General features: G+C 38.5%; 1 protein-coding gene across 12 annotated transcripts in view; it reads right to left on the bottom strand.

The window, feature by feature from the left end:
• LOC105483175 (calcium dependent secretion activator) overlaps positions 1-23,580 on the bottom strand; it is a 491,506-nt gene that overhangs the window by 95,167 nt on the left and 372,759 nt on the right. For 2 of the 12 annotated variants that reach the window (XM_071092026.1, XM_071092021.1), the window contains exons 17-22: positions 22,690-22,758; positions 21,802-21,819; positions 8,193-8,299; positions 2,669-2,689; positions 1,314-1,470; positions 398-539 (exon numbers count right to left, since the gene is read on the bottom strand). In XM_071092026.1, the coding sequence (XP_070948127.1) occupies positions 398-539; positions 1,314-1,470; positions 2,669-2,689; positions 8,193-8,299; positions 21,802-21,819; positions 22,690-22,758 (514 nt within the window). The remainder of the gene's footprint in view (positions 1-397; positions 540-1,313; positions 1,471-2,668; positions 2,690-8,192; positions 8,300-21,801; positions 21,820-22,689; positions 22,759-23,580) is intronic. The other 10 variants (XM_071092027.1, XM_071092023.1, XM_011743979.2 and 7 more) reach the window with 7 other exon arrangements.

Here is a 23,580-nt window from a genome sequence, read left to right on the forward strand (position 1 = left end):
TTGTAGAAAAAGTTTGCTGACCTCCCTGCCTAGACCCCTACCGAACACACTTTGGGAAACTCTGATTCCTAGAGATAACACGATTAGAGTAAGACATATCACACAAGTATCACAGCCAAGTTTATATTCCTTCTTCCTTATTTATCTTGTGCAATAAGAGATTTCATTTCATAAAACATTTTTTTCAACCTCTTCCTGCACCCTGCCCACCTCCTCCATCCCCCACCCTCTTGCCATTTGGGCAAGGAAGTTATGAGCATCATAGTAGAAGAAATGTATGGTGTTTCTCTCTGTCTGTACTGACAATGAAACCCATATGACATCATTAATCCATTTCTGTATTACTCTCTAGCCATTTGTACCCAAACTCCGATGGTATCAAAAAAGGTTTCCTTACTTGACTGGTTCCCATGACTCCCGCTCAAAGCCCCTGTGAATGGATTGTGCAATTGAGGACTCCATCAGATCCACATATCTAACAACAAGTGGGGCAAACAGGTCTTGCAGGTGTTTGTGAAATTTTCCATTGCGCAAATTATCTAGGACAGAGAAGCAAAAGCTTGTTAAGAACCCACAGCTACTTTATCAATGTACAACACACACATACAGAAGATTGATTGTCTTCTACATTAAATATACTGCTTCTAAGGAAGCCAAAAAGAGAAGAGAAGGAAAAAAGTACATAAAAACATTGAAATGGAATTCAAAAACACTTTACCCCTTGGTATTGATCTTCTAAAAGCAAAAACGATCACGCTACTTTAAGAAACAACAAAAACAACAATTCGCACCATTTTTTTTTTCTGTTTTCCTTGCACCCACTTCCCTTCCTCCCATTAAGTTACTAGGAAGAAAGAACATTCTTTATACTCTGCCCTCCTTCATCACCCTCTCTGGGGAGGAAGGTCTATTTTATGGCTGTTGTTGCTATAACATAGTTCTGAAATGCTTGACATGTTATTCAGCTGGATTTTTTTTTTCATCTAGAAAGCATCTTTTGATAAAAATTGCAAAATATGAAGAGGTTAATTAATTTGAGAGCCAATAAAATATACAAAAAATGGATGCCTCTTCTCACGTTACTCTCAGGTTATTCTGTCTAGTTAAGGGAGAGCTTCCGTAGAACAGGACACTTTTTGGAAGAAAGGGAATATCCTTCAGAGGTATGTTTCTTTTTTGGGGTGGGGGGTTAACAATAATAAAACCATGAAGAGCTATGTCAAGCCTGTAGTCTGCTTGGGATAAAGACATCTTAGCAATTGGTTTATCTGCACACTACTTAGGAAAGTCAAACAGTCAAAGATAATACATACAGTCAGTACGGAGAAAATCATTCAGCAGCTGAAACAGTGGAAAACTGTCCCATGTATCTGGAGGTTGCACCTCTAAGGCTGCATCCATGTCTACTGCAAAGAGTGACAGGAACGTCTCTGCATGCTCCACCATTAAATCTGACCACCACGCAAAGGCCTTTGAAATTTGGCAGAAAAACAACAGACAAAGAGGTGATGAGCTTCTTTCTCGGACATAAGATGTGAACTCTAGCCCTCACTGTTCAAAATTAATGGTGCATCCAGCAGGGTTTGGTAATTTTATTGTAAAGAGAACAGAATTTTTGATACAATTTGGGCGCTAAGTGTCTAAGGCAGTGCTTTGTGTGATTCCAGGCCTGCCATAGAGAGCCTTTATTCTGACCTGTGGGTCAGAGGATGCTGCAGTAGAAATGACAGACGTGGAATATCTGTTCAATTTACAATAACTCAGTACGTTTTGAGTCATGCTCTTTGTCATTGCTGTTGGCTAGTTCTTGCTCTAAGGTATTAAAATCTGGGAGTTTCTTCACTGTGTTTATGGGTTTTCTGCTGGTCTAACTTGAAAATTTGCAATTATTGTTCACTTATATCTACATATCTGGGGCTTGTCTATGGTCTCATACAAAAACTCAAGAACTCACGTTTCCTATACATTGGAAATGTTACTCCTATTTCATACTAAGTCAAAGAAAACCATTGTTGCAATTGTCACAAAACTTTTGAGTTGAAATCTTTTTAAGCAAGGAGCCTTTGGTTTTGTATCCAGTCTGGAGGAAAGATCAGGCTTAGGCTAGAAAACACTGAGTAAGATCAGGACTTATTTTTCTGGGGGTTGGAGACATATGTACATTGAAAACCAAAAAATATCAGTGAAGTAACTCATTTTCATGCACATGGGCCCTTGGAAATCATTGTGCGGGGTCTCAGGGGGTGACATTCACATCAGACTGAGCCAGATGTGAATTCAATTCAAAGGCATGCATGCATGTTGACTAATCATTTCTGGCAGGGAGCATGCAGAATGAGTGGCAGTGTCAACAGGCCCTGTTTTGCCGATTTCAAAGAGAGCAGAAAAACAAAAACAAATTGCCAGCCCCTTCTGGTCCCCCACATCCCCATTCAATGCCGCAAAGTATTTACATTGGAAACACTTTCCGGAGCATTCACCAAAAAAAGATGGGAAGGCATTTGAAAATATGAAAGATGATTATGGAAATAATTCCATAAATGATAGGGTTTGTTCAATGACCAAGCTCTTTTGTGATCTATTAGTTATTAGAGGGATATTCTAACAGCCACTAGGAGGCAGAATAGGGGTCCACCTCTCTTCTTTCACCAGATTTCACTTTACTTACTTCTCCTTTATCAACATGTGGCTGGTTTGCAAATTAAATGAAAAAAATCAAGTCATGGACCATTCTGCAAGGTTGGCTTGGCTGGAAATAGACACCTGCTGTTTCCATTTTAATTTACAGTAAAACCTCACTGATTCAGAGTAATGTGAGAGGGGAGATGCTGGCCTGTCAGCAGAAAAAGCCTAACTTATTGGACTTTCTAAAAAGAGATATCCTTTTACTGTTTTTGAATGTAGCCTATAATTGGACACTAAAGTAAAAAGTATTCATTAAGTCTACATTAGTTATTAATGCATCATAAGTGTAAAAGTTTTTTATAGGTAAGTTGACTTATAAATTGAAGTCAAAGAAACAGTAGATTTAATTTCATAGATCCTAAGATGGAAAAAGGGTATTGGATTCCTCTAACTTGTAAGAAGAGTCATTAGAATTTCCTGAGAAAGTTGAGATCAAGTCAAATATATTACATAAGAAAAATTAAAAGAGTCACATCTGCAATTGAATTGTCACAGATTCCAATATTTGAGTCTGAACCGATGAGGTTTTATTGTAGTTTTACCACCTGCAGATGAGAGCCCTGGGGTTTAGGGCTTACTCCACTGACTACCTAGCTAAGTCCAGTAGATAAAGTAGCCCTCCATGCCACCCCCAGAACTTTCCCAGCCACCAGTCTTTTAGGCAGAGACCATCTAAATCCTGGAACTTGCTGGATGAAGTTCCATCTCCACCCCTATGTGGAAGGCTGATTCTCATCAATCCTGATTCCAGATATTTGAAAAATTCACATAGTTACACAAAATGTTGGCTAGTACTTATTCTTTAGTTATTCAATTAACTTTACATCTTCAGGATGAGTCCAAGAAAAGTTACTGGGAAGATTGAGTTGCCTCCCCAGACATGATTTGCCCTAGAATGACAGGAAAAAACAAAACAAAACAAAAAAACGAAGCTCGAATGTTTGAAATTAAAAGTTTCTTAAGTTTCTTAACCCAATCTCGTATCTGGCTCTCATCAGCAATTTTTTTTTTTTTTTTTTTTTTTTTGAGACGGAGTTTTGCTCTTATCACCCAGGCTGGAGTGCAATGATGTGATCTTGGCTCACTGCAACCCCTGCCTCAGCCTCCTGACTAGCTGGAATTACAGGCGCCTGCCACTATACTTGGCTTTTTTTTTTTTTTTTTTTTTTTTTTTGTATTTTTAGTAGAGATGGGGTTTCAACATGTTGGTTAGGTTGGTCTCAAACTCCTGGCCTCAGGTGGTTTGCCTGCCTCGGCCTCCCAAAGTGCTGGGATTACAGGCATGAGCCACCGTGCAGGACCTCTTACCAAATTTTTTACTTAACAGTTGCAAACCAGAGGTCATAAGAAGTGCCACTTCTACGATCTATAGAGAACTTACTCCCTCATTGTAATTTAATATATTATTGAGCAACTATCTACCATCCTTGCATTAATAATCATTTAGATATTAATAGCCCTGCAAAGAACGATGACTACTGTTGTATGAATCATTGCTATTGGAGTCTGGTAGAACAGTTTAGGTATCTAGTGAACCAAGAGAATTTAAATTTGGGGACTGTAGAATAAGTGAGGACCAGAACTATTTTTGTACATTCAAGGAATTCTTTTCAAAACCTTGTAATCAAACCTGACTCTCCAAGAAGAATAAAATCATTCTAGCAAGGGCAGTAACAGCCAGAAAGCCAAAGTGTAATTCCAATTAAATGACCAGAATCTGTGTGACTGGGTTGGGAAAGGCCAGGCTTAAAAAATATTTATTTTATGCTTGCTTATACAGGTGAATGCTATTTTTGTACTTGAGCTAACTCACAATGTTCATGGGCATCTAAAGTCTTATAAACCTTTTCCAAAGACAATAAGGAGAATAAGGAGTTATACTTTGGCTACTAAATACTTACCCAGAGTTTTTCATTATTCAAAGACAAAGATGTGTGCTTTAGGGGTACAGTCTACATCAAACGCACTGTATATTTTGCACACAAACTAACATGTATATATGTACTCATCTAGATACCACAATACATATATACATATACATACGTATACATAGAGAGAGATTGGGAAGGTGTAGCAACCATACATGAAGGCATAATTTGTGTGTGTATGTTTGTGAATAGATTAGACTCTGGAAACAGAGTTAAGCTGCAATTAAGAGATAAATGTGACCACTGCTACCATATACTGCATATGTGTACATACAATGTATTCTTAGCTAGAGAGATTTCTTTGCTTGGGACATTTAATTACTTTATCTTGGAATTTAAAATGTCTTTAAGGATTATTTTTTATTTATTTTTTTTTAGGTGGAGGAGGCAAGCCTACTAGTTACTTTGATTTGAGTGGTACCACCAAACAGCATGGCCACACAGCCAAGATCCAAGCTTAGGATTTAGTCTTTTTTTTCTTTTTCTTTTTTTTTTTTAGTTTACTGAGCACCCAGAGAACATGGTAGTGAGTATTGATCGGTAGAAAACAATTGTCGTACTTTTTCTTCTGGGGAAGAAAAACCCCATGTTTAGTGTGCCAGAGGTAATGCTACATCTTCTACTGTACTCCAGCCAGTCTTGACCCTGGTTGTACACTGGAATCACCTGGGCAGCTTTTAAAAATTACCCATGCTCAGCACCTCCCTGGAAGATTCCAGTAAATTGAGCTGGGGCAAGACCTGGGGATCTGAATTTTCAAGAGCTGTCCATGTGATTTCAATCTGTAAGTGAAAGTTGAGAACAGGTGGTAGTGCCTTTCTGGTCCACTGCACCTTGAAATGAATCTGCTCTCAACACATTCTGTTTATTCTGTTCATTTGGTACTTTCCACACAGGTTTTGTCACTTTGATAATTAGATATTCTTATATTTTGTTTCCTTAGCAATTTGTTCCTAGCAACACAAGAGCCAGCCTTTGTGGGGTGCTCACTTTGTGCCGGGCATAACACCAGTTGCTTTACTGAACGTGGCCTTCCACTCTAACAATGACCATCTATTGTTGTCTACACTTTACAGGATGAGAGAAGTTTTCCTGGAAGAGAAGAGGCAAAGCTGGGATTCAAAGTCAAACTTCTCTGGCACAGAGCCTAAGCTCCTGGACACCCTGTGTTCTGTTGTTTGAAGGACAGGCTGTCCTATGCCTAGTTGTCTTTCAAAAAGCACCAAGGTAGTTGCCTCGCTGCTCAGCAGATGGAAGATGCTCAATAGGTAGCTTTTGATTGATGGAGAAGATTTTGTGATTGGGTAAAATTATTAATTTTGGAAAGAATTCTGTACGTTTATCTAAAAGAAAATTTGGTCTCAGGCACTCCAAAGTATGCTGAAGTTTTCATTACTAAGTTTTAAAGTTGGTAATGGGAATTGAGTTGATGTCTACCCTATTTATTTGCTTGGAATGGCTTTTGAATATATAAGATTAAAACATTTTGTGATGATGGTTATTAGGGCAGTTTAGGATAAGGATTAACACAGTGAAAAAGGGCTTTTTGGAAAAGTGAAACGTGCCTTGTTTAGCATATAAGCCCTCCTTTGGTGTTTCTTTTGAGTAATTTAGAAAAATATACATCCTTTCTTAGCCCTTAGCAGCCTCCAAAAATAACGTGATTATAGATCAAGTATATCTGTCATTTTTCTTCTCCTCTGATTCACTTAAAAGCACAATTGTGACTGAGAAAACTGTCCTCTTTGTATTTATGTCTTCAAGAATGTGTGGGTTTTGTCCAGCATCATGGGAAGAGCCTCAACCACTCAGATCAGAGGAGGGCAGGCCGGAGCCCCTCCATGCCTCTGGAGATGACTTTGAAGACACCTGAGAAGAACACACTTACCATCACTGGAACCCTAGATGCCTGCAGTCTGAAAAGAACATCCTATAGGATAGCATAGGAAAAATATTCTAACCCACTTAATTGTTTACATGTTTGGAGGTTATCGATTTGCTTTTCCTTATCACTCATGGCTGTGCGTTGCGGATAGATGCTGTATGAATTAGTTCTACCTGCCTCAAGAGGTCTTACCCCCATTCTCTGAGGGTTTTCAGGGAAAAAATTCTTCAGCACTCTCTCTATATATAAATACTGTATATATGATTCACATAGAGACGGTTGTTGAGGAAGATTAGTATCACTCCAGCGAGCTACTGGTTACTCGGTTTGGTACTCATCTGCTGTAATAAAGGTAAGTACAGACAGACATAGGAAACTACACCAGGCTAAGGACAGAATCAAGGCAGGAAGGAGGCGTTGTGTTGGGATGTAACTGCAGTCGTTGTTAAATATATCAATTGCTTCATGCACGCACAGGAGAATCACCCACATTGACCCTGATGTGGAGGGTCACCCATTTCACAAGCAGTCCACTGGAAGTTGCTGTTACATTCCTTGGGTCAGTGTTAGAAAGCAGGAGCACCAGGAAAAGTCCCATTAGAAGACATGGTACTGGAAGGGCATGCACAAAGTATGACAGCAGGTGGCTGGTTCATTCGGTTTAGTCACATACCTCTTTCCCCTGCCACGATCAGCCAAGATTGAATAAAATAGTAGAAAAACAGGGAGGAAATTTAAATATGCAATCAGGCATTAGTCGGGATGGTTGGATTTATGGTGTATTATGTATTATTTAACTATACTGGCAATTTCCATTTAGTCATGGAATGGTCATTTTAGGTACTTGAGAAATTACTTTTAGGAAATGTCATTTTTCCCCTTTGTTGTAAATCTGAGTGTAGAGATAGGGGGAGAATTATGCCATTTTCAAAAAGATTATTTTAAGAGAGATGATTTTAAATCTCAATTTTGAGATGAGCATTGATATAACCATTTAACCATCATGAAATTTTGGAATCTTTTCTTGAAAGTGTTAGGTTAAGTCCTTATAGGTTTGGGATTTAGTTAGCCTTGAAATCCCTTGGTTTATAAGTATTATAAAAGGATCATTTTGATAGTGGTTTGTTAAAAAAAAGTAAGCTATATTTATTTAGATGTATGTTGGAGAATCGACAAGTTGCACAACACAGAATAATTTGCTTCTATCACTGTGTTTAACAACCCAGGCAATCTAAGATTAAAAAAAAAAAAAAAAAAGAAGAAGACTCTAGTACAAGCAGAGTAAGTTACAGAAATAAATTGAGAAAGAAGGTCTCTTGTTCACACACCAAATAACTACTAATAAAAACAACAGTGGTGGCAACAAAAACAATCACAAAAAACCAAAAAATATTTTGTGTTCTGGACAATGATAACCAGATGCTGCTTGAATGATTAAAAAGCACTCACCTCATTTGTTTGTTGCTAGAAACATCTGAAAACTTAGGCTGAAACATACAACATGCAACCACTTTTTGGTTGTTCAAAATAACCTTCCAAAGACTTCTTGCAAAACTTCCACTTTCATTCCCTTTGCAATCCCAGTTAAAAGAAAATGGGTGTTAAGACATCTTATTCACAATCTAGATGGGAAAATCAGCTCTGCAAGCTCAGCTAAGGTACAGTAAGATACACTTCCCACCAAGCCTGCTCACCTCTGCATGGTGCTCCTCATTTTGCTGAAGAACTTCAATGACTAGTTCAGCAAGACGTATTGTATCTTCAAGCTTTTTGGCAGGAGTGATTAATCGGCCTACATTTTCTGTAGTACAAGAGTTTGTGTTAAAATTCAGCGAAAGTGGCAGGCTAATTTTATGGCCATTAGAACTAGTGGATAAGAAATTGAGAGTAGTTATCAGTTTTTTAAAAAACAAAATTCATGCAAATGTTAAGTGCCATGTAATTAGTGAGCAAACCATAAAGCCATTTTATTATTATCACCATCATTATAATACATATTAGGAAAAAGCAGTGCTCCAGCTTCAAATTTGCATATGAAGCTATAGTAGGTCTATGACAGCACATTTCAAATTTAGTGACATTTTGTACACATGTTCTTTAAAGACAGCATAAAGGTACTATATCACTGTCTAGATTGTATTTACGCTACCTGAAGTGGGAAGGTTAACAGGAGTTTAATATTGATTGTTGTTACATTTGTTTTTTAGATTAGTTATTAAATGCTACAGTGTAATTTTTCATTGCAGGCCCGCGTATGTTGAACGTTCATTTTGAAAATGCAGATTCAAATGTCTGCTTCAAGTTGTCCAGGGAGGAGACAGAAAAGAAAAATTGGATATGCCTGGGCCATTAGTCAGGAATAATAATTGTTAAAAGGGTGTTAGGAGTAGATTATTGAATGGGTTGTGGTAGTTTGTGCTACTGGTTGTTACAATTGAAATTTTATCAGTTAAATTGCAACAGTGTACTTAATTGTTTTCTTTGTTTTTAGTTTCTCTTAAACTGAAAGTGTTGTATTTTTACCCAGCTCATGAAGAACCTGAACCCTGGCTTATTTTGCCCTCTTTTTAGAGCTGAGTTCATGAGTTTGACAATGTCATTATGTTCCAAAAAATTACAAACTGTTTTCCTTTGGGAAAAGAGTAATATTTAAAACATAAAAGAGGTTTTCTTTTTCTTTCTTGTGATGGAGTCTCATTCATTCTGCCTCCCAGGCTGGAGGGCAGTGGTGTGATCTCAGCTCACTGCAAATTCCGCCTCCCGGGTTCAAGTGATCCTCCTGCCTCAGCCTCCCAAGTAGCTGGGATTACAGGCACCTGCCACCATGCCTGGCTAATTTTTGTATTTTCAGTAGAGACAGAGTTTCACCTTGTTGACCAGGCTGGTATCAAACTCCTTACCTCAGGAGATTCGCCCATCTCAGCCTTCTAAAGTGCTGGGATTACAGGCATGAACCACCGTGCCTGGCCAAAACATAAAGGTTTTCTTGGCCAATGAAACTGTTTGGATTCAACCAGTTTGAATTCCAGGGGAACTTGTATTTCATGTTTAGCCCCCTTCAAACCTTAAAGCCTCAGAGTCAGAGCACATGGGATATAGTGAAATAAACATCATTTAGTAGAATTCCCCAAGTAGGTACATATATTTGCAAAAGAACTGGCAAAACTTATTTTCATCTTTTCATCTGAAGCAGGTATATTTTGGCTTCAGGATGTTTCTTGCTAGAAACAATTACCTATTACTAAATAGGAAGGTTTCTGGCAGGCAGCAGGGGTTGGGAGGAAGTAGGCAGACTTAAACAAAATCATAAGAGATTGCTAATTTACAAAAACAAAAGTTTCTTAATATTCTTTTATGCATTTCTTAGGTAGGTAATGAACATATCAGGTCATTAGTAATTTAGGATTTAATAATGAAAAATAAATTCAGTGAGACACTAAGCAAAAAGGGTGTTCTAGCAAATGGGATGTAAGAGTGATTAGTGGGACAGGGTAAGATTAGCCAGGTGCTGAAAGTCTCAGTCTAACAAGGCCTGATGGCTAGTGTGATAAATGGGCTTCCTGGATTCAAGTCAATGGAAAGCTCCATTATCTCTGCCACACCCAGATGGAATTGTGGCTGGATATGGTTAGAGCCTGAAGGTGGGGCTATGGGAAACATACACATGTGGATTAGGCAGAGAAAAACCAACACTCAGAATAAGGAGATGTGGGAGCTTAGGTGCTGACATCCCATTGCCTGGTCTAGAGCAATACGTGTTTAGAGAAAGAGTGTATGACAAGATTGACTTCTGTGCTTTTGGGGGCACCTGACCTGTTAGTAATTTGATAAATAGACTATCATAATTTCATTCGTAGACTTTCAGGCATTTCTAGAAACATACTGTGTATATATTTTTGGGTAATATGTGTAGAGTGAGGTATTTGCATTTTGATAGTAAATATGCACAGGCTACTATTTTTTATTAGTTGATATTCACATTTACACATCAATTTGCAAATTCCTCATCCTATGCTTATTACCCATTCGACACATACACCCACATACACACATCACACACTTACATACATTTTCTAGTAACAGACAAGTCTGCACATTAATACAAATCTGCAGGAAATCCCACCTGGGGCACATCTTTGAAATCTCTTTCTTTAAAAATAGAGAGCTTTGTCCTTTTGGGTGAAACACTCACCAAATCTAGGGGAATTCTGGCTGTTTATGACATATGATACATAAATAATTCCTACCAATATTTTTATGCACTTAAAAAAAAGTCAATAATTTTTATGTTTGGAGAAATCCAAGATGTTGCAGTTAGGACCACCTGAAGATTTGTTTTAATAGGCAGTACTCTTAGATTGACTACAATAGATATCAATAGATACACATAAATTGTGCATGTGCATGCAGCCATTCTATGAGTGTTTGCACATGTACACAGATATGTGTATGCCTGATGTATATATACAGACAGTATGTTTAATAAAACCCTTTGCAATTTTACTTGAACATAAAACCATTAAAGTGAGCAGGTTAAGGATTCTTTAATCTACAACACTTGATCTGCCAATTAACCCATGTAGCCAGTCTTTCATTTACTATTAATTAGCCTTGATTCCATCATCTGTAGATCGAGCCACATTAGTGAGACACTGCACTATTTTCCTGTTTGTTTGCATAGCTGCTGTACTACTAGCTAAATGGCAAAATGGAACTACTAAGATGTTGTCTTTAAAGAAAACATTGTGCAAAATCCTTTAGCACTTCTTCCCTCTCCCCAACAGAAGTCAAGGAGAAATTTGTGCTTAGAAATGACTTTTTTTTTTTTTTTTTTTTTTTTTTTTTGGCCACTTCTGCTGTCTTCAAATGAATTACAATATTCCTATCCCCCAACCTTGCACTAGCTGGAGCACTGATAAAATGGAACTAAAAATATAGTATACTTAAGAACCATTTCATACAATAGAATTAAGCTCATAACACATAAAAAATTGTCATGCAAAATGTTATGCAACAACAATGTTATTTTGTGCTGACATTGAGATTTGAAAATGTTGCATATGTCAGACATAGCTAGACAAAAAAAAAATGTGGACATTTGGAAATAAATGCTCTCTTTTGAGTATCTCAAAACCTATAAAATTATACTTGAGAGCCCGAGTCTCAGCTTAGTGTTCCAAACTGAAACAAAATTTCAAGAAGAAAGGTGAACAGAAAAGCAAACTAAACTAGAAAGCTGCCAAGTAGAGGAATGATGAAAGTTTACAGTACTTGATTTTGGCCTAGGCATGCCTTTGAGCCTCTGATATAACATGCTGGTCTGCGTTTGGGTGGGTGGAGGAGGAGGCCCAGGAGGTGACAGGGGAGCTGCTTGGGTAGGTGAAGAGAGACAGTAAAAAAGTAAAGACAAAGTGACTTTAACACAGGGTGACAAGTAAGATGACAAACTCTGAAAAGAACAACCAAATAAGCAAAAATGATAAAACACAAATGGAGAGCTGCTGCTTTCTTGGCGATACTTCAACACTACAGAGGTGTGACATTGTTCGACAAGGACTCTTACCAGTGTCACCAGCAACCCCCACCCACCACCACCACCACCGAGACACTCAGAGGCTGAATGCAAATACCAGATGCTTTATCCAGATGGATACACATGAATGATGGCAGCAGCAGCACTGACCAAAAAAAGATACACTTCGTACAATGAAGAACACCTATACGTTAATAGCTGCTTCTTCCTTACAGATGACCAGAAATAGGACTTGATATATTAATAGTTGGAAGATCTGGCTTGTCATCCCCCATATGTTACTTACTTTCTACATAACCTTGCATCTGCTACTTGAACCTCTCTGTGCTTTAGTTTCCTCATCTATAAATTGAGAGTATCTTTTCTGTATATCTTACAGGGTTGCTGATAAGAGCAAATAAAGCAATCTATGGGACAGATCTCTGTAAAGCTCGAGATGCCTACACATGTTTATTGTTACCTCCACATTGTGAGAAGGCTGCAATTAATTGCTTTGCAAAAGCAGATGAAGGGCCGTTATTAGTTCAAGTGAGCTAGGAAATATTCTTGCTCCCTTTGTGGAATTTCAACATGTCAAAATCTGTCATTTTGGGGGAAAATGTGTGGTATCTGATTGTTTCCAGCTCATTTAATTATTTTCAATTTGGAATTCTCGTGGCTTTTATATTGTGGGTTGAATCATATATAAAAACTTGCCAGCTTATCAAATATGTTACTTGCTATTCCAAATGTTAGAATACTGTAATCAGCACTTGACCCATCTGTCATGTGGTTTACAATATCAGCACAGCAAACATCTTATAACAATAGCCTCTCCTTCAATACAGGCACAGAGCACTATCAGCTTCTGCAATTCTCTCTCTTTAATGAGTGTCTCATTAACCTTGGACCTGCTCCTTTCTAATAGTTCTGGTTTATAAAGCAATCTGTATGGTGAGAGGGACATACTCCATTGCCAAGTTTGCTTTTTGGTTTGCTTGAATTTTCAACTGGGAAAATGAATTTTACTGCAGGCATGTAGGAAATGGAATTCTAGTGACATTAATAAAAAAAGATGGAGAAATATGGATAAAATATAATATTCTAGTAAAAATCATCATTAAAAACAAAAGTTGGTGAGATCCTTTTCTTGCTGGACCATTTTAATGTTTAGAATACAGGACAAAAAAATTACCAGTTTCCTCTTATTCAAATTGTTTGGGAAAAAATGTGTGCAAATAGAATTTGGAAGACTCAGTTTTAAATGACAATCATTTAAAAGGAAGCAACTACTAATCCTTTTATCATAAAAAATAGTACGCCGTATTTTATATTTTGTTAAAATCTGGTTTTCCACTGACAGCACAGCCTAAAGTTAAGAGCATTTCTGGTAATTCATCCTCATGGCTCTTTCAATGAATGCATGTTACCTGCATGTGCAATTCTCATGGAAATTCCTGACTCATTCTCACCCAGTTAAGTGAACCTGGGTAGAGAAAGACTTGATCTGGTGGTGAATAAAACAATAAAGCGCCCCTGGGTTGATCCATCACCCATGAGGCAGCAGATACATATTTCAGCTAAATGGGTCTTGATGAGAAATTCATAAAGGGATTTCCTCCTGCCAACTGTCTGTCCAGAATTCTGACAGTGAGGTTTGCCACCATAGAAAAACAAGCTCCCTATTTTTTTTTCCTCACAGAGCAAAACAAAAACATCATACCTTGGTTTCCAACTTCATTTACCCAATTACCATTGCTCATGTTTACACAATTAAATCTGCTTGGCTTCCAGAGAGAGAGTTAAATGTGACTGCAGAAAAACAAAAAGAGAATTCCGCTGCATGCTCATCTAAGCCAAGGAAGAGATGCATCCGGGAGCGAGAGACACTCCAATTAGCCCTTAAATAACCTGACCATCTCTGGCTCCAGCTAGTGAATTGCCAGTCTCTGAAATATCATATGAGAGATGAATATGATTGATGGAAACTCACTTGTTACCAAGTTCCAGCCTATTGATGTGTTGCTGAAGATGTTAGTGTTTGTATTATGCAATTACAGAAAATAACTAGCCTGTAGCAATTTGCTATGATTTGGGGGTGGGGGTAGATAAAAGCTCAAGTAGGAACAGAAAGCTAAGCAGATAGCCACATTATACTATCCTGAATACCCAGCTTCCCTAAAATGATGGCTACATAGGCTTAAAACATGCAAGGTTGAAATCTAATACAATTTCTTTAGTGGGATGGTCTATTATGTATACTTGATCCCCTTGATTCTCCAATATCCACTCCCTTTCAAAAGATTCCAGCTCTAGGTCAGTCTAAAGTATGTGTTAATAAAGGCTATTGGATGGATCATGGATTTTTCCTATGTTTTCATTGGAGGCATCATTGTCTCTTCCCTGTAAGGACTTAGGTGGTATAGCTTGTCTAGTCTACCTTCAAAATGTGTCTTGATTTTATCTCACACCATACTAGATCACGTGCTCATCCACACTCTTGCCGAGGGGGTGAGCATGTGACTCAGGTCTCATCATTTCCACCTCAACTGTTGCTAAAGCCTCCAAGGCAGCCTTCAGTCCCTTTTCTCTTCTGCAGTTCATTCTCTGCCATGCAGCAGTCAGAGTGATCTCTGTTAAGCACACATCTGAACTTGTCATGCTCCTGCTTAAAAACCTTTGAGAGCTTCCCTTCATGATAAGGGTTATGCCTTCATATGCCATAAAAAGAGAGTGCCATCATAGCAAAGGTTCAGCTCCTCTGTTGACTCTTCTACCTGAGCACTTCTGGCCCCTGATAACAGGAAATTATATACATTTGTCTATCTCCCCCTCTGCCAGGGAATTCTGTATTTCTAGGGCCTACAGCAGTGCTGGGGCCAGGGTAGGTCATCAAGTATCAGTGGAAGGGAATCCTCAGTGGATCCTGTCCAATGCAATGCTTTCATGAAAAATAAAATACTCTGTGTTTTCAGTATACATACAAACTACACAGGAGCTCTTATCTCTTATCCAAAGTTCCTGGTTACTTAACAAATGTACTAAGCTGAATTCTGAATAGTAAACATCATATCTTAAGCTTCCAAGCCAGAGAATAACGTCAGGTGTCTAAATTCAATTAAATACTATTTAAGACAGCTGGGCACGGTGGCTTATGCCTGCAATCCCAGCACTTTGGGAGGCTGAGGCCGGAGGATCATGAGGTCAGGAGTTCGAGACCAGCCTGGCCAACATGGTGAAATCCCGTCTCTACTAAAAATACAAAAATTAGCTGGTTGTGGTGGTGTTCACCTGTATTCCCAGCTAGCTACTCAGGAGGCTGAGGAAGGAGGATTACTTGAACCCAGGAGGTGGAGGTTGCAGTGAGCCGAGATTACACCACTGCACTCCAGCCTAGGTGACAGAGCAAGACTCCGTCTCAAAAAACAAAAACAAAAACTATTTAAGATAATTAAAAATAATTTTATTTAAGTTAATACAAATTAATTTAAATTAAAGAAAGAAATAACACTCTTGTGATGGTTTTTCTTCTCTAATTTGGTATCATATGCCAACTCAGGCTTCGTTCCTAGGGCTCAGCTGTTGCATATAAGAAAAGTGAGCTTAATTCTGCATGGACATTGTGTTGGAAATCTGTCCTTTTATGTGCAAGAACCTTGCTCAGGGGAGTTACCTTCTCTACTCCATGTTATTTTGGTGGGAATTCCAAGGAAAGTATCCTTCAGGGACAGTCACATGAGCTACATCTGGCCAACCATAGTACCTCATACCATCATGAGTACTATTATTGGCTCTGGGGTTAGCATGTGACCCAACCTGGGCCATTGTGGCCCTTCTCTGGAATTGTATACAGTTGCTTGGAGAGGAATGCTCTTTTTCTTCTGGAGTCATTAGCTAGGATAAAACGCTGGTGCTATCTGTGGGCATGTTGCTTCGCAAACTTCAACCATTAGCTCCAGTCACATTAAAGAAGGCTGTTAGTAGTTGGAGATATGAAAACACATGAACATTTTTCATTTCTGAGGCCAACTCCTCCATGGATTTCCTAGCTACATGAGCCAAAAAATTCTCTTTTTTTGCTTAGGCTATTTGAGTTCTTTTTTTCCCTGATTCAGTAGTACTACTAAGTACTCACTTAGTCCCCAAATAAACTTTTATGTACATTGCCACAAGCAGTCTTGGGCAGGAGCTTGGAGCATCTGAAGGGATGATGAATAGAGGCAAACACTGAAACAAGGCTAGGGAACACCCCAGTCAGTACTTCTTGGGGGTCCAGCCTTTGACCTACATCATGCCCTTCTCTGGCACTATCCCCTGCTCTGTAATCAAAGACTCTGGCCTGGGTAAAATCACCTTGTACTGCATTCCTGTGACACCTTGCTTCTTCCCTTTACTATCATCATCAGATTGTGATTGCTTGTTTCATGCCTGTGTTTTCTACCCTTTTTTTTTGGTAAGCTCAACAAGGGTAGGGAGCATGACTGCTTTTGCTCATCACACACTTCCCTGGTATCTGGTATAGCTCCTGGAACCTAGCGGGTATTTAACAAATATATATGGAGACTGCAATGTTGTGTTTGAAATTCATAATAGAAAGACAATTTAAATACCTCTTATATTCCCCTTGACCCTCAAAGTGCCATCCCTGGATCAGCAGCTTCAACATCACCTGGAAGCTTGTTAGGAATGCATATTCCCAGGCTCCACCCCAGACCTGCTGAATCAGAACCTACATTTCAACAAGATCCCCAGGGATTCAGATGGACATTAAAATTTAAGAAGCACTGTTTTATGATTCATTTCTGAAATGAAATGATATCTTTATACTATACATTTTAACTTGGAAGAACATCCTTTTAAATACTTTCAAACAAATTATATATATATAAAATGAGCACTTACTATGTGCCAGGCATTTGTGTTAAGAGATTTATTTGGAATATGTATTTTAATCTTTGCAATAATCCTCTGGGGAGGAACCATTATTAGCACCTTTTACAGAAAATAAAAGTGAGGTTACAGAGGTTAGAAAACCCAGTGGAGGCAGGAGAAAGATTTGAATTTGGGGTATAACAAATCATTGAGTGCTTAGGCTGGTTTTGAGGTAGTGTTTTCTTGGAGTTGCACATATATGATTCTAACATGTGGATGCTGGATGTCATCGAGTGTCCTACTGGACGCTCAGACCAGTTAATGGATTGTGGATGGGGCCGTTATGTCTTGACTGAAAGGTAAGGAGGCCTTGTGGGGTGGTGACGGCTCTTGAATAGCATACAGGACAAGAGACTAGAGAGTCACTGACTACTCATTTTATTTTGAACCTGGCTTCTTTTCTCCGGGCCTCGATTTTTCCACCTGTCAATGATCAAGAAACCTCTTTGTGTCATACAATTTCGTTGCTAACAAGTCACAAGCATTTTATAGTGTAGAAGTTGAAAATGTGGACTTTGGAATTAAACAGGGTCGTGTTCAAATTCTGACTCTACAACTAACCAGCTCTTTAACCTTGGGGAAGTGACTTAACATCTTTCTACTTCAGGATTTCTATGCATGAATGCGTAAGTTCTTATTTCATTGAAGTAAGAGGCACATTTTAACATTTCTGAAATCTGGATGCATCTTATGTTTGATAGCATGTCATAATATAGTATATGAATGGCGCATCTTATAATTGATGGACCTTTAGATTCAATGAAATATGGTAATAAAACACTTATCTCACAGGGTCATGGTGAGAATTAAATGAGATATGCATAACTACTTAGCACATATTCAGTTCTCAACAAACAACGTTTATCATCATCTGCAACATCACATCTTTTTTTCTGATAGAAGAGAGAGACACTGATTTCATATTTGTGGGTTCACAACATATTTTAACACATCCTTTTTTTTTTTTTCCAAAATCTTTCTTGGTGACAGTGTTTAAAACACGTTTCTCTTTGTCCCCATCGCTTATTGTAAAGTATAGATGAGGTACTAGTCCACAGAATAATCTGGTCTTGGAAACCCTGATTCATGCACCACTGAAACAAAAAGGGTGGAAAGGCTGGGTGTGGTGGCTCATGCCTGTAATCCCAGCACTTTAGGAGGCCGAGGTGGGTGGATCACTTGAGGCCAGGAGTTCAAGACCAACCTGGCCAACATGGTAAAACCCCGTCTCTACTAAAAATATACAAAATTAGCTGGGCGTGGTGGTGTGTGCCTGTAGTCCCAGCTACTTTGGATGCCAAGACAAAAGTATTATTTGAACCCAGGAGGCAGATGTTGCAGTGAGCCAGGATCCTATCACTGCACTCCACAGCAAGACTCTGCCTCAAAAAATTAAAAAATAAAATAAAATAAAATAAAAGAGAAACAGTCCCTCATGTATAAGACATGAAGCATGAGATGGTCCTCATCTCAGAATGGCCATCTTGTGGGGATGAGATTCACTATTATTGAATTCACTATTATTATTGGTCCCTTTTGGAAGACTGTGGGGTGGTGGCTTGGCTCTATGTTTTAGTGGGTTTTACCAGCTTGGTTCTCTTTCTCTCTTTCAACAAGCCTTAGATCTGTAGGAAATTTGCCTGGAGACAGAGAAAGATACAAAACCTCAACATCACAGAATCTTTCTGGAAGTCCTTTCGATAGATTTGACCTGATCTAGAAGGTTTCTGTCAATTGGAGAGAAAAAAAAGTCCACAGTTCTTTGACAGCCTTGGGGAAGTCTCAACTGCGCTTGGGAAGACTTTACAATGTAAAGATTTTGTCAATGATTCAGTTCCAGAAAGGACTGCTCTGTTAATTTGTAGTCTTCCTATGTGAAAAGTGGTAGGTATTATACTTTTGACCTTATCCATTGAATGAATGGATATTGTCTAAGTGCTCACCACATCAGCTAAAAAGTCTACATGGTAGAAAGAGACAAAAATGCATGGTATTTAAATTCAGACAGACCTGAGTTCAAATCCTGCTTCAGAAAGTTACTTATCCTGTCTGAATCACAGCTCCTTCATCTGCAAAGGGTGCAAAAATAAAGCCTTCCTTATGAGTCTAAGGTTAAGATTGAATCAGAAGCCCTTAGCACAGGGCCTAGGCCCATAGATTCATAGGAGGCTGCTCTCTTCTCTCTCTCTTTCCCCACCTACCCATCATTCATCCATCCACCCACCCACCCATCTACCCGCTCTCCTCTCCTTTCCTCTCCTTTCCTCCTACCTATTTCTGTATCTATCTATCTATCTATCTATCTATCTATCTATCTATCTATCTATCTACTATCTATCTACCTACCTATTTATTCTGTCTATATCTATCTGCTGTCTATCTACAAATCATCATCTGTCTGATTTTGCAAATCCTTGGCATATTTGAAGGAAAAAGTTGTTTTATTTCAAATTCCAGTGGAATCGTTATGATGCTCAGAAAATTATGCAAGTATTTAGCCAAGAACTGAAGCAAAACAGCAATAGTAGTGTAGACTTTCTCAGAGCTTTCTGGTTCAGAATGTGTGACGGTTTAAATGGAAATGTATTTAAAATAATAGAATTCATTTGCAGGAGTCACAGCTTTTCTTTCATAGACTAGCAGGCTTTTGCATCTTTTTTTGGAGGTACTGTAATTAAATTGAACATTTAATTTCTAATAATGCCACCAGACATAAAGCATAAGTCCACCAAAATGCCATCTGCATAGCCCTGTAGATTCTTAAAGCATAGTCTGACTAAAGGACTCAGCAGCTGTCCATATTTCAGTCCCCAGTATTCTATCCACCTCCCCACAATTTGCACGTGTAACTCCGGTGGTGCCCTACCACCTCCATACAGTTGGTTATGCAGACCTATCCATGAATTTGTGCTCTATTCTCATTAAGAAAATTGAAAGGGGAGGGAAGGGGTATGAAAGAAAAAATTTAAAGGCCAGGGAAGAAGTAATTATGATTATGATTGCAATTGAGACCTGATATACTTAGAAAAAACTTCACTATACCAAGCTTCAACCCCATCTCTGCTTTAACCTTAACTTTTAAGTCCAGTTCTACCCTATTCCCTCTCTTCAGTCCTTTCTCTTAATTCCTGCTAGTGTGATTTTTCTGCAGTGTAAACCACCAACCTATCCCTTTGCATAAACAGCCTTCAGTGACTCTTCATCACCTTTGCAGTTGAGACCTGTGGAATCTTTCCTCTGAAAAAATCCATATGCATGCAAAAGTTGGCATGATTTTCAAGTTAAGAAATTTTGAACCACGAGATACAGTCTGAACTCAGCATTATTATGGCATAGAAAGACCTTTGAAGTCCTGTCCCTGCCTACCTTGCCATCATCAGCACCCACCCACTACTATCATCATTTCACTCTGTTTTGCAGCTATGTTGAATTAATTACAGAGTAGTTAAAAGGGTGGCTTCTGCCTGGGCTCAGATTCCAGCTACTCCACTTACACTTCTGGATGTGTGTTTTTTAAGTTCTGTGCCTCTGTTTGCTCATCTGTACAATGGGAGTAATAATAGTTCCCTCTTATAAGGGCTTTTGAGGAGAAATAGGTTAATAATATGCTTAGAATCATACCTGGAACACGATATGCATTAAATAAGCATTCATTATTTTTTATTAGCTATCTGGTTTTACATATTTGCACATATTACTATCTTGATGTAGGATGACTTTCCATTCCCAATCCTAGCTCCCCTTCGTTTATTCTAATTCATCTCTCAAGATGCAGTTCAATCCTTACCATCTCTTGAAGACTTCCATGGTTTTCTGACAATGCCCCATCCCTCTTACACATAACTCTACCAATAGGCTTTGCAATATACTTATTTGCATATATACACCCATTTGCACACATACTCCATGAGGCTAACAGCTATTTCCCTCTTGTTTACATAGTCTCTGGCTTTTAACACTGTACCTGCTACAGGGTAGGCTCCCACTAACCATTTGTCTAATAAATGAATGAATGAGTGAATAAATGATTGAATAAATATCTTCCTACCAGAGAGAAAGGTTCATGTGTCTTGAACATAGGTTTATGAGTCTTCAAATACTTATCGGTATCCCTATGCTTGGAATGTACTCAGGAATGCTTTCTGAATTGTTTTGAAATGTGCTCAACTGTTAATTTGGATTAACTGATAGTTATTTTTGACAACCCTTTAGACTATAAAAACGATGATCTGCATTCTAATTTATTAAAGTTTTAAGTCAGACCTAGTCTCAAAATAGGATCAGAAGTTTTGGGACCAAACAAGAGGAAAATTTCCAAAGCCAGAACTTTCCAAGAGCTTTCCTCTAATAAAACTTCCAGCAACAGCCCCTGTTTGGTCATCCTGTCCATGCTTCCTGCTTTATCACGCGATACATACAAGAACAACATGGACACAACTTCTCTCTGTCTTGGCTGATAAACATTCATCAAAGAACACGAACTTCTCAATAGGGCAGAAAACAGAAAAAAGAAATGAAAAACAAAGAGGAAGATTCATTTGGTTAAATAACTTTTTAAAAAATGCACATGAGGCCAAATCACTGGAATCCTATAACCAAGGATGAAATGAAGCTCTGCAGCAAACCAGAATTCTATTCCTTTAAAGCTTATGCCTTTTCAGAAATTCTGCTCTATAAAGGTCAACATCAAATGGGCATGAGATGTATTTAGACAGCACAAATTAACTCCTTAAGTATTATTGCAACTCCACATGGCTCTCTGGGAGTACATACCTTAAGGAGCTATTGAAAAACAAAAACAAAAACTGAATATAACTCAACAGTCCTGATAATTTATAATGCATATACAATTGGTTCACCTGCATCCTTTTGATTCTCTATTTGAAAGAGAGAGCACAACAAGGAGAGAAGAGAGAGAAACAAGAACACATATGCAGAATTAATGAGCAAGTGGACCAAAATGCCCCCCACTTATGTGTGATACATGATATTGGAAAGAAAAAGTTGCCCTTGGGTTCCCACTGCCCCGAAGTTTGGGGGCCAGCAAAAAAAGTCTCCTTCACAGAGGTGGAAAATGCTGCACAAATAGAAAATTAGTAAAATTAAGTTTAATGTGAAATCAAGCTATGAAACATACATGAACTCTCCAAGTGACAATTAAGTCATATGTTCTAGGCAAAGTTTAGAGGACAAGGACAATTCAAAATCTCCAGAGGGAACAAGGAAAAGCTTCCCAGCTTGATAGAGAACAGACAGGAGGCGTATAAGATCTAATTTTTACAAAGAATGGACCACCTGGTGTGATCTCATACCCATAATAATTTGGCATCTTAAACATGGAAAAGAAGGCATGATTTTGCCCCAAATGTCCTTTATCTGACACCTAACGCATTGCTCCCCAGCCTAGCTGCTACCTTTTGATTGTGTACCAGTGACAAGCACTTTACAAATTAGGGTTACACACAAGCAAAGTAAAAATGCATTCAGGTCACAGACAGAGAATAACTGAAAAACTTACAGACAAATCTGAGTTTATCACAAACAAATGGCTTAATTGTCTAACCTGTTTTAGGCTGCTAAAAAGTGACTGGACTTCTCACACTGGGTTTCACAGACAGAACCAACAGACAAGCCAATGCTAAAAAACTTGAAGCAAGGAGAGTGAGTTGGTTTGGATCTGGATTTTCTTGAAATAATGAAAACAGAAAGAGTGAAGACAGCATGGTGAGGAGGTGGTAGGTACTCACGAATGGTTAAATCCATCACTTGGGAGGCCAAGCAGAAGACAGGATGCTCATACATTTCTCTCTTTTTCCCTATAAAAGAGGATTTGGGCATGCAAGAGGCTTAGGTCAGAGGTAAAGAGGTTAAAGGTCATAGGTTAGAGGAAAACGTTACATTAGCTCAAAGGAAAATAGCCACAGAGTATTTTGGGATAAACACAGGATAAAAGAAAAAGGAGCTTCAAAATTGGAGATCTACTGGATTAACCATTCAGCATGCCGTGAGTCACGAGAGAGATTGTGACCATGATTTTACACGTCTCTTTAGAGCTGTTTGCAAGAATACAATGACCAAAACATCATGAGTAAAGGGAAACAAAATTTCATTGATTTAAGGCTCCAAGATACTAAGGATTTCAGACTTTAGTATCTAAGGCTCTTGAGGTATTTCTTCATAAACATAGTCTCCAGCAATATTACTACAACTTCTTTCCAGAATTCTCAGATAACTAAGCTGTTAATTCTCACAGAGGGGCTCAAATGTAAAAAGTGAAAGATTTCTTCTCTGCGGGTAGGATCAGAGCCTTGTAAAAGAAAGTTGTCTGTTAGTAATATCTTTCAGGCTGCAATGTCTCAGCCTATGGTGGACTATGTTCATGAAAGAAAACCTGATACATGCAGCCAGAGGATGTTGGGTTGTCTGAATTAACAATCCCAGCATGCTTTGAAATTGGTGTCTCAGACACTTTTGCAGAGGTCACATTAAAGTGGCTGAGCCAATCACGGACAAGGAAGGAGAGAAGCAGAAGAGAGCAGGTAGTGTGCAATGAGGTACTTCTCTGAAAAGAGAGTTGAAAAAAAAAGAATTGGTTTCTTCAAAGAATCCCCAGACCTAAAAGTCACAGTGCAAAAGAT

This window comes from Macaca nemestrina, chromosome 2, assembly GCF_043159975.1.
Source record: "Macaca nemestrina isolate mMacNem1 chromosome 2, mMacNem.hap1, whole genome shotgun sequence".
NCBI classification, from domain to species: Eukaryota; Metazoa; Chordata; class Mammalia; order Primates; family Cercopithecidae; genus Macaca; species Macaca nemestrina.